Source organism: Coptis chinensis, chromosome 3 (assembly GCF_015680905.1).
Source record: "Coptis chinensis isolate HL-2020 chromosome 3, ASM1568090v1, whole genome shotgun sequence".
NCBI classification, from domain to species: domain Eukaryota; kingdom Viridiplantae; phylum Streptophyta; class Magnoliopsida; order Ranunculales; family Ranunculaceae; genus Coptis; species Coptis chinensis.
In genome coordinates, this window is record NC_141458.1 from 111,378,749 (window position 1) to 111,390,468 (window position 11,720).

Sequence of the window (11,720 nt, forward strand, 5' to 3'; positions counted from 1 at the left end):
CAAAAATAATTTTAAAAGACAATAATAATTTTAAAACCAAAAACCCAAGCAATGGATTATACTTCAAAAATCAATAAATAGATTATTAATTCAATTGGACTTTGGCCTCTTGAACCATTAACAATCAATGTACATATATTATTTTTTCAAGTGGACTTTGGGGGCTTTGGATTGTTAACTATCAATGTAGCAGGCCGACCTATAAGTATTTTTAAAATTTTACCAAAAAAAAATAAAATAAATTGTATTTTTAATTATCGTTACAAAATATATAATAGAAAGTAAATAAAAAATAATAATGGCAAAGCCATAATGAAAAAAAAAAATGCTATTAGATAACACAGAATAAATAGTAGAAATAAATAAAATAAAATAAACAATGCAGTTCACAGGCAAAACACACTAACAAGTGTCTAAACATATTTAATTAAACATATATACCTTTCATGCACATTTCTTCATGACAACAAGCTCATTCTGATCATGGGACAAAACTCACTAATGGAATTAATTGCATGCAAACTAAAGTATTCTACCACTAATGAATCGTGTGTTGTATACAATAATTGTTTTCTTTTCATTTTAGTTAAATAATATTGTAAGAAAACAAAAAATCAAAGAAGATTATGTTAATGATTATTTGTTAATTAAATAATTAAAAATAACCTTTTATGAAAACAATATTAAAAAATGCAACCCGTTAGTAGAACGGGTTCAAAAACTAGTTAATATAATAGATATGTCAAGGGAGAGATTTGTATATAGAGAAATGTTTGCTTTAAATAATTTTGTAGAGAAAGAGACACGTGTTATTGACTGAATTAGATGTTTAGTAGTTGAAAGTAATGGATTGTCCTTAGATCAACTTAATTAGTTAAATATTAACATGTGGGGGGCGACAATACTACAATAGTGGTGGTGGTTGGGAAGACGTAGGTATCAATTAACAGTGGTCGTTGGATCTGATTAAATCTTGATGGTTAGGATCACTCTAAAATAATAGCATGGACTTGAATAGGCCCATCTTTATCATCCGACATTCACGATACCATTAATATCTCATTGTTCATAGCTCAAAGGAAACTCCCCAAAATCAATGTTCATGGTCCAATATCTTATTGTTCATAGCTCAACTGGAAACTCCCCAATATTTATAGCTCTTAAGAAGTTTTAGTAGAGAAAGTTGAAACTTGCTTTGTTTGGATTTCAGAACTGATGTTGTTTGGACTTATATTTTTAATGTTGGGACAATAGGCAAAATCAATTTATGAGATTTGTATTGATTATTCTCTTTTCAATAGTCTATTATATATTTGTTCAGAGGAGGATTTTGGCCTTACTGAACATTTCTTTATTACTAATTCAAAGTTATCTAGTTCAAATCATACAGCTACAACTTTTACTCCCAAGAATTTGTCATCCCATCTATGCAAAGATAACTATTAACTTTCTTCTACTGTAGTTGGTCGTTGATTCAATTAAGCAAGTTCTGCTTGGTTTACTAGTTTCTTCTTGCAGGGTCGCGAACCATTTGGTTCCCAAGAAGCTCTGGAACAACTTTATCGTTTTCTGTTTGTTCTTGGGATTACTCATGTATTGTATAGTTGTGTAGCAGTTGGTCTGACCATGATTAAGTTACAACTTACATTTCCACACGCAAGAAAGGGGTTTTGGGTTTTCTCACCGGTAATTTTATTTATTAAGAAGAAAGAGTAAAAGTGGGATTTAAAAACAATAAAAAGGGTCGGGCCAATTTATTTTGTCATGAAGGGTTATTAAAATTTAAAAATTGGGTCGTGAGAATTGGATTTGTGAGTGATTATAAAAAAATGATGTCCTCTAGAATTGTTTTGAAATGAATTGGGCCTTGTGGCTAATTTATTGTAAAAAAAATATCGAGGCCCAATGGAAAGATTGACAACTTATATTATTATTTATTTATATTCCTTAACCAGTTAGCCGACATCGTTATTGACTCTGGTGTTATTTTAGTCGTTTGCAAACGGGAGTGTAGGAAAAGAAAGGAGTGTTTTTAGTTGACCCGACGAAGAAAGTGAAGGTGAGTTCCAACCGACAGACGACACATTCTCTCTCCTCCACCAAACTGTTTTAAAACCAAAATAAAAACCCTGAATAATTTTTAAACCAAATAAAAATGGCATCATCAACATTATTAACAGAAGAAGCATTCCATTTATCATCACAAATATCATTAAATCCCGAGTTAGAATCTACTAATGGTTGGGAATTAGATCCTTCTTTTTCCGATCATAATAATCACTCTGGTTCTGAATCTGGTTCCCGTAAAAGTATCGAAGTTCAGGTCTGATGTCTATATATTTTTACTGTAATTAATAATGGGTTTTACTTAATTTTTTTTTTTTTTATGTGTAGCAGTCACCGGCTTATTTGAAGAGTGAAGAGTATCGGCTTTTATTCCGACTTCCACCTGATGAAGTAAGTTTATATATTTTCTTCTAGTGTTTGTAGTTAACAATTAGTTTTGATATAATAAATGTTGTATGCCACCAGATTCTTGTTCAAGACTTCAACTGTGCATTCCAGGAGAGTATCCTTCTTCAGGTAAAATTTTATTATTCTTCAATTCTTCTTTTTGCTCCCACAACTTTCTCATTGCTTATTTCTTTTTTCGTGTATTACAGGGTCATATGTACTTGTTTGTTCGTCATATATGTTTCTACTCAAACATTTTTGGATTTGAAACAAAGGTGCGCTAAATTATACTGTTTATCTAAACACCTGATCTATATAAAAGACACTTATGTTCATGCCATAAAAAAGTCGATAAAAGTATTTTGGACAACTGATGTATAAAAGTTGCTAATGTTCATGCCATTAGAACACTGATAAGTAAGTATTAGATGCATGATACTAGATTAGACTTATTTGCCTGATGATGTTGATATACTTGGGGTTCCAGATATAACTTAGATATTATTTTAGAAGCAGAGTGTGTTGTGCTAAGCATACCATTTTTTTTTTTCAGTCTACTTGGTAATATATTATGCTTAATTTAAATTGGGCAAGGACCTCATTTGGAATGACTCTATATTGCAGAAGACTATCCCTTTCAATGAAGTAACTTGTGTACGGAAAGCAAAGACTGCAGGAATTTTTCCTAATGCTATAGAAATTGTAGCTGGCGGGAAAAAGGTAATATTTGGTATCTTATCCTCAGTTTGTGCATGCATCAAGTTTTCTTTCTAGGAAATATGGCAGTGAGCTTTTGCTGCACTTCCTGTGAACTGATACGTTCTTAGGTGACTTCTCTGTCATCCATAAATGTCTTAATCCACTTTTCTTTGAAGTGACAGAACTTCTTTGCATCTTTTCTGTCACGTGATGAAGCTTATCGTCTTATTGTTGATGGCTGGTCCCAATATCTTAATGGCACTGAAGTCCTTATAGATCATCAGGTAAATTTTCTTTTCTTTCCAGACTTCCTGGTTGATTTAAACTGGGAATATCACAGTGATTTTATCTTTCTATGACATAGAATATTATAGTCGCTTTACTTTTTTGATATAAAAAAAATCAAAGTTTGATTATGATTACATTTTTTACATTGTCACATTCACTCATTCTTATTTATTTTTGTGACTAGCTGTTATGTTTTTTGAAGTCCTATACCTATTGTGTTTTACCAATGCTGTTTAAGCTTAGAGGTTGTAGCCCAAGTAATCAACAGCAAATTGATTTAGAAACTTTCTGCGATGGATTTAGATCCCAATGGAGTCATATTGTGGGTTGTTTGCCATAAATTGTTTAGATGATTGGAATCGGAAATAATAACTTATTGAAGCATAGCTCATCTTACCTCATGTTTGCGTCTTTATACTTGCTGCATACAAAAGAAGCTCCATAGTCCAAAGAAACATAATTGTTTCTGTTATAAATGTATTTATCTAGTTTTGATTAATAAATTTGTGCGTTCAATTTATGAAGGGGATGAGCAAGTGCAATATGTTAATTTTGTTAGGATGCCAATTTTTGATAGATGCGGATGGTATTATGTCAGACTTGGTCATGTTCTTAATAATTTTTTTGTTCTTTAGGACTTCAAGTCTGAGATATTGAGTGGAAGCAGTGTGCGTGTCATACATGAAAAACCCGTGGGATCTGAACAACAGACAAATGAGTTGAATCCATTTGACAGGTATTTCATCTATAACTTTTTCATTAAGCTAGATTTTGTCTATTCTTCTAATGGATTATCCTTTTATATGCATCTTTTAATATGTTTTTATGAAATAGGAATAAAGATGGCGATCTTTCAGGAGATTGTAAGCTTTTATCAAATGGTGAAGATGACATTAGTGTACCGAGCAGTCCTTTGGAAGCAGAAGAAAATGGAGAGGGAGATGCAGAACCGATTGACAATGCAGAGCATTTGTCTTCTGGAAAACCTTTGGTTTGGACTATGGAGGATGTTAGTGCACCTGAAGGTTAGATGACTTATGATTGTTCTCACAGCTGTTTGGTTGTTTGATGTATTTGATGGTCAAAGAATGTGTAAATATAGGGCCCAGTAAAATAATGGAGAAAATAGGTAACATCTCCAAAACGGGGTGGGAGGGACTGAGGGCAAGGAGAAATTAGTGACAGAGTGTTAATATAGCAAGATTACCTATGCATAAACTTTGGCAAGTCTCTGTGGTCCATATGTGAGGGTATTTCTAATAGTAAATACTTTTGTTGATCTTCATATTTATTGAAATTGTTAGCATTGTCATTTTTTTAATCTTATTAAGTTATTATTCTTTCTTGGAAGATGGCTGGTGATAATAGGTTAAAAATCCAAATACTTTAATGACATAATGACCTAAAAATACAATGTACTTTGGAGCTTTTTACATTAAATACAATTATTTTTTTCTTGCCTAAAAATACAAGATACTTTCAATTTTTTACAATTGGTACCATCTGTTAACTAGACCTAAACGGAATACGATTTGGGCCGTTTAAAAAAGGCCACGTGACTTGCACGCACCACTTCTCACTTGTTTACAAAATGAGCACTCAACTAAGCACCAAACCTTTGCCACGTTGCCCCTCAATTCTTCCCATTCTAAATCTCGATCCGAGCCAACAGTAAGCAAGCTTCTCACTATTGTGATGTAACTGAAAAGCTTTTTCTTCATCTTTAATATCTAACATAACTTCTGAAATTTTTGGTTGGTAACCTACTGTGTTCAACTGATCTGCTATTTCGTCCGGTTTCTTGTATATTTTTTCTGCTTGTGGGTGCTCCGTGTCGCCAGCAAAAAATTTGTGGATTATACCTTTGACCTCAATCCTACTAGATCCTTTTGGTTTTGTAAGTCCTTTCTTATTTATCAAATCTCTTACTTTTGCTTTCTCACTCCAATTTCCATTTGAGGCATATACATTTCCGTAAAGGACATAACTTCCACTATCACTGGATTCCATTTGTAGAAGCTGATTCTGGTTCATTAAACCGTCACCTCGATAATGATCTCCATGCATCTTACAAGCCCAGATGAGATTTTGCCAGACCACTGAGTCAGGTTCGATGGGCATCCTTTTGATAAATAGTTCTGCTTCTTTTAGATGCCCTACTCGAGCGAGTAGATCAACCATACATCCGTAGTGTTGAATAGTGAGTCTTATTCCAAATCATATTGTTGAGCGATTGTCGTCTACATAACCATCAATAATCGAAGTCCAGGTGACAACGTCTTTGTTCGACATTTGCTCAAACATGTGTCGCACAATCTGACTCACCGCAATAGCAGTACATATGAATGAGAGAGTTTTGTATATATCTATCAGATTGAAGGCCAGTCTTGTACACCAATGCATGAAATTTTTTCCTTCATCGACCTTGCTCAAGCAACCGCAAGATTTAAGAATAAAAGGGTAAGTAAATTTGTCTGGTTTATGGTCTTTATGTTGCATTGAAAGGAATAGATGGAGAGCTTGTTCTGGTTCTGTGCTTTTTGCATAAGCCCTGATGATGGTGTTCCAGAAATATGAATTGGGACGTGGGAGGGAATCAAAGATTTTACGAGCATAGCTAAAATTTCCAGAGTGGGAGAGAGCAGTGAAGTTAAAGAGCTTGCTTAGTGAGAGGATATTGCTTACGAGCTATTTCCTGCTTACTGTTGGCTCGGATCGAGATTTAGAAAAACGGTAGAATGGGAAGAATTGAGTGGCAACGTGGCAAATGTTTGGTGCTTAGTTGCGTGTTCATTTTGTAAACAATTGAGAAAACGTGGTGCGTGCAAGTCACGTGGTTTTTTTAAACGGTCAAATCGTATTCCGTTTAGGTCTAGTTAACAGATGGTACCAATTGTAAAAAATTAAAAGTATCTTGTATTTTTAGGCAAGAAAAATAATACATTGTATTTAATGTAAAAAACTGTAAAGTGCGTTGTATTTTTAGGTCATTATGTCTACTTTAATTGACCGATATCTAGAATTCACTTAGGCCTTGCAGCGTTTGATGTACGCCTCCAAAAGTCCAATTACCAGTAGTTTGGATTATACATTGCTGACGGTGGAAGTATGAGAGTTGTACGTTTGAAGTTGTCCAATAATTTTTCTCTCCCCAAAATTTGGGGCAACAGGCATACCGAAATTTTTGGAAGTGGTACACTACAGTGCTGCAGATTATGTTCCCATGGTTTCTGACATTGAAGGAATCTTAACCTCATTGATCAAATAAACGATCAAAAGCAGAAAAAAAAGTGTCATCAATCAAATATAAATATCTCTACACAATCAATGATGCGAATAATTGCAGCAAGCAGAAAACAACCGTGCAGAGGGAGTCACTGCTAAATTTATGCTAACTAAGAGTGTAAAAATGTTTTTCGTTACAGAAGTTTCATTCTTTGGAAAATCAGTTAGTACTATCTCCTTGTTTCTACTGATTTCAGCTAACATTGTTAAGATCTTAGCCCAGTTGATACTCACTTTGCTAATTACCTCTTTTTTGTGCAGTACCTGATTATTTTACCAAGGTCGCTGAATCGAAGTTTCAGGTAAAGAATCTTTTTTCCACTATATATTCTTGTTTTTGTGGCATGTAATTCATCATCAGTAGTCGCATAAGCTTTATATTTTCACTACTTTCACTTATATTGTGTAGGATACTGAAGTTTTATTAAGACCTTCATTTCCAACACACAGGTTCAGGTGGAAGACTTTTTTAACCTGTTCTTTTCGGATAAGGCTGTTACCTTTGTTGACACATTTCATAGAATATGCGGGGACAAAGGTAGGATATTCAACATTTTTGACACTAATTTGGAATTGTGAATTCTATCAAATTAGTTCATATTCATGTTTACCACTGCCCTGATGACTAAATAAATCGTCTTTTCCTCAGTGGTGCTCTATGCTTTTGCTATCGCATCATGCGTTCAGTATATGTGATTCTTATATCTTTCAGATTTTAGGTGCACATCTTGGTCTGCGCATACACAATTTGGTCATGCCCGTGAATTGTCCTTTCAACATCCAATCAAATTTTACTTTGGTAAGGTTTCCAATTAAACTTTCTTAGTTATTCCAGTATAGATTATATATTGGCACAACAATCTATAGAAATCGCTCTTGGCTTTTAGCGTGCTTCTAGGTGACGTTATTATACACGAAACCTGTTCTGCAATATAAGCTAAGACGATTTCTTTGAGCAGGCACTTTAGGAGATCTCTATGTTAGTGTTCTAGACATTTCGCGTGTTTAAGTTTCGCGAATTCTAGTTTAAATCCTGGTGATTTGTTTTTCTAAAGGTGCAAAGTTTGGTCACTGCCGGGAAGTCCAGAGATTCCGAGTTTACAGAAACAGGTACTTCATATGCTTTTTCTTGTTTTCTTTGATTGTTCATATCTTTTGTAACACATGTTTTTGGAACACATGTTCATATCTTTTGTTTCCTTTCTAAACAGCTTCTGCTGAAACCATCAGCGTATTATATGTATCTCTTATTTTGTATGTCTCTCTAACATTTTGAATGTTTCTTGTTTGCTAGTCATTTGGTTATTGAGACATCACAGGAAATAGGTGATGTGCCTTATGCAGACTACTTCCTTGTTGAGGTATCATTCTATAATCTGCCATGTATTGTTTTTTCTATATGATGCTACAGCTTTTATGTGTGCACTTTTAGTGTAGGATATTTTTGCGGACATACTGTGTAGAAAATTTAGTTTGAAGTACGTGTTACTCAATGTTTTTGTCACAATACCTGCGTCATGTATACGTGATGCCTCAACTTGGTGCTATGTGGACAATGAATCCTTAGTGTGGTTGTGGTTGTGGTTGTGGTTGTGGTTGTGGAGACATTAGTAGTTATATATTCGTTTGTGGAATTACCATATTCTTTTTATACTGTTAGGCACCAATTTTATTCCCTATTGCATTTGTTGCTATTGATTTAAATACAATATTTTCGTAGTGTTTTTTCTTATTTTGAAGCTATATTTAGTTACGAGTCCGTTATTTTATGATTTATTTTCTTATTACTTTTTTGGTGTTGTGTGTTCTATGCAAAACTCAAAATGACACTCTAATAGGTAAACAATTGAGCTACTTAGACTATTATAACTTTGTAATTATAGAACTTATAATTTTAAACATCTAAAAGCTAAGGATTCACATTCTTTTTTTCGGTCATCCTAATTCCTAAATCCTATGTGAGTATGTCTGTTATGTTTGTTCTTCATCATTATATGCGATATTGGGGTAACTTCTTCCTTAGTTGATTGACCATGGTAGTTTCTTTTATGAAAATAACTGTGTATTGGGCATCTTTTTGGAAATCATGCATCCTCAAAACTTCTTGTAGTGTACTCAACTACTCATTCCAACCATGATTGTTTTTTCTCCGTTCTCATTTTATCGACTTTCAGGGACGTTGGGTGGTACAAAAAGATGTTATTGAGACAAACAAATGTTGCATATTGCGGGTTTATGTGAATGTGGCTTTTTCGAAGAAAACCATCTGGAAAGGTATGTCCAGACTTCTAATTTACAGTGGCATAGTATTGTAAGATCTTGGCAACTCCACTCAAAACTAAATCATTTTTGAGTGTGATAGCCCCAGGATCTTTTATATTAGGGTGCAAGAATTTAAATGCCAGACTTGGGACTATATTGTCTACGCTACCCCTGAAAGATCAATCAGCTACGTGTTTACACATTGTTTGATCACTCAATTAATTAAGTATTTGCAAATAGTAGACTGGCACTCAAGTACATTATTTGCAAATAAACGATGGGAGAAACACGTGATTTCAAGCACTTTGAGGCTAGGGATCAAGAAGTGGTCATCTTTGGAAAGATTTCAACTCTGATAGCCCTGTTTACCTGTTGCAATGTCCCTCGAATATTGACACAGGTTTAATTGCCTTGAATCCCGTAAAACGAATGTGTACTTTCTATATCATCTGCTATTTTATGAAAATTTGAATTTGTTGAACTTTTCATTTAAAGTTATCCACACAATTTGTTGGACATCAAATGTTGGAATTAGAGTTGTTGATTATTCACGAGACCACTAAAAATATTAGAACTGTTCATGAGAAATTACATGTTCAAATCTGTGGATGGTTAAGGGGTGTTCCCCTCCCTCCCCCTCCCAAGGCCCCAACAATCCCCAATATTTAAAAAAAAAAAAAAAAAAAAAATTAAATCAAATAGATAATACACAAACCCAAGAAACAAAAGAAAATTTTGAATTTGTTAGAAACAAAAATATATAATAGAAGGATAACCTGCAATATAGAAAAGGTTGCCATTTCTTTGTTAAACTTGGATTCTCTTTAGAGGTAAGGACCAGCTTTAACGCATTCTTTTTGATGCATGTCTTTCAGAATATTTGCTCGAGGCCATGTGAACTTTTTTTATTTATTATCGAAATATCATGAACTGGAAATGTTATCAATACCGAATTGCTTGAACCTTTTTTACAGGAAAAATTGAGCAGTCCACAATTGAAGAGTGCCGGGAAGCTTATTCTGCTTGGCTCGACAATGTAACCTTATTTCTTCCTGCAATACTCTTGTTTCCCTATGAGCTATTACAGTTATATCACATATGCGATTGATTTCTGTACTTGTTTCAGGCCCATGAATTTTTGAAGCAAAATAGCCTTGAAAAGATAGATGGTATGTTTCTTAAACTGCAGTATAAGAAATATTCATCAACCAATATCCTTTTTACTGTGAAGTCCTTAGAAGTGGCGCTTATGAAGTATGTAAACCATTTATTGTTTAACATGCTATTGATCTGCTTAATGCAGGAGAAACTTCTGCTCCAAATATTATTCCAATTGATGCTCAATTTGAAGAGTGTGAAAGAGTAATGAGTCCTTTGCAAAGATTGCCTGTTACTAGTGATGTACTTCAGATCCTGTCAGTGGCATCTGATACCAAGCATGTTAATCCAGCATTTGAGAATTCTCTTCATGGAGGTTTAAGTGCGGCATCCTTTAGTGCATCTTTTTTTAGAGAATCATTCATGAGATTCTCTATGTATCTTAAAAGTCATAATCATATTCCTTTGCTTCTGGTCATCGCCTCTGTCTTGATCCTTCTTATGCAGGTACGTACATGCCTATAGGTGTGTTTTTTTACTATTCCTTTTGCTTAGATTTGCAGCAAAAGTATCCCGTCCAAAAGTTTTCCAGTGAACTTTTGTGTCTTTATATCCTGATTGCCTCAGCGGCTGAGCCACAACTTCTGCTTTAAGCATCTCGAATATTTGACGCCCTAGTCACCTGCACGTTAAGTTTTCTATTCCATGTCATAAATCTAAAGTATGGTTTTCTATTACATGACCTTAGAAAGTAGTTCAGTGTCAAGATGATATAAATCTAGGAATTGTATACAATGGTAAGAAATAATCAGAAGAAACCAAATTGTAATTTGTAAGAATGAATGGCGTTAAATGTAAAAGATGAGATCTGATGCAAATAAAAGGACCTAAATCGTGAAGTTAATATTTTTTAATGTCCTAATCCCTCTCAGTGATAATTGTTCTCAAGTTAGTTGATTTAATTCAAGTAGAATATTCAGGGTTAACTTGTTGTGTCGTTTCTCAAGAGGCCTCAACATCATGATATGGGAATATGGGGTAGGAAACTCACACAAAAGGATCTGCTTCCAGTGATCATTATTTTTTCTTTTAAATGAAAATGCGTGTTTTTTCAAAAAAATTAATTTTGGTTGGTTTTTTGTGTAATTACCCTGTTAATTGAACTTTGTTCTGGATTTTCTGCAGCTGAGTATTATTGTTCTACTCACAAGATCTCCGCAAGTTCACCTAATATCTCACATGGACCACATGAATGGTATTGGAACTAGTAGAAACGATATGGCAGAGGCCGGAGCTTGGTTGGAGAAACGGGTTCACTACCTGAAGGATGAAATGCACATGGTAGAGGCTCGGCTGGAAAGGATGCAGCATGAGCATTCAATGTTGAAAGAGCATTTTAAGGGCCTTGAACAACTTAGAAAGTCTAGACAATAACCCATCTCCACTCACCCATTTGTATTGTGTGTGTATATATATAATACAATAAATATGATCTCCATACGTAATAGTTGTACTTTTTGCATTTCACCGATGTAAAAGCACAATAAATGAGAATAACTGTAACAGTAAGTCAGTCTTTCAGAGGATCATTTTACAGTGGCAGGCCTTGGAAATATGATGACTTTCTTTATACC

General features: G+C 34.1%; 1 protein-coding gene across 2 annotated transcripts; it reads left to right on the plus strand.

The window, feature by feature from the left end:
* Positions 1-2,065: 2,065 nt before the first annotated feature.
* Positions 2,066-11,720, plus strand: VAD1 (GRAM domain family protein). Of its 2 annotated transcripts, none has more exons than XM_086595962.1 (18): positions 2,066-2,323; positions 2,395-2,457; positions 2,533-2,583; positions 2,664-2,729; positions 3,079-3,174; positions 3,336-3,437; positions 4,077-4,177; positions 4,276-4,466; positions 6,988-7,028; positions 7,177-7,264; positions 7,439-7,525; positions 7,782-7,836; positions 8,021-8,087; positions 8,901-9,000; positions 9,963-10,024; positions 10,115-10,157; positions 10,292-10,593; positions 11,272-11,720. In XM_086595962.1, exons 1-18 carry the CDS (start codon positions 2,156-2,158, stop codon positions 11,518-11,520), a joined length of 1,932 nt encoding a protein of 643 aa, XP_086452088.1. In that variant the 5' UTR covers positions 2,066-2,155; the 3' UTR covers positions 11,521-11,720. The 2 variants fall into 2 exon arrangements, with proteins under 2 accessions (XP_086452088.1, XP_086452089.1); XM_086595963.1 differs by having other exon boundaries at positions 2,398-2,457.

Coding starts and splice junctions, on each gene's coding strand:
- VAD1 (XM_086595962.1), top strand. CDS start 2,156: ATGGCATCATCAACATTATTAACAGAAGAAGCATTCCATTTATCATCA. Junction 2,324..2,394: donor GTAAAAGTATCGAAGTTCAG/GTCTGATGTCTA, acceptor TTTTATGTGTAG/CAGTCACCGGCTTATTTGAA. Junction 7,837..8,020: donor TTCCGAGTTTACAGAAACAG/GTACTTCATATG, acceptor CTTGTTTGCTAG/TCATTTGGTTATTGAGACAT.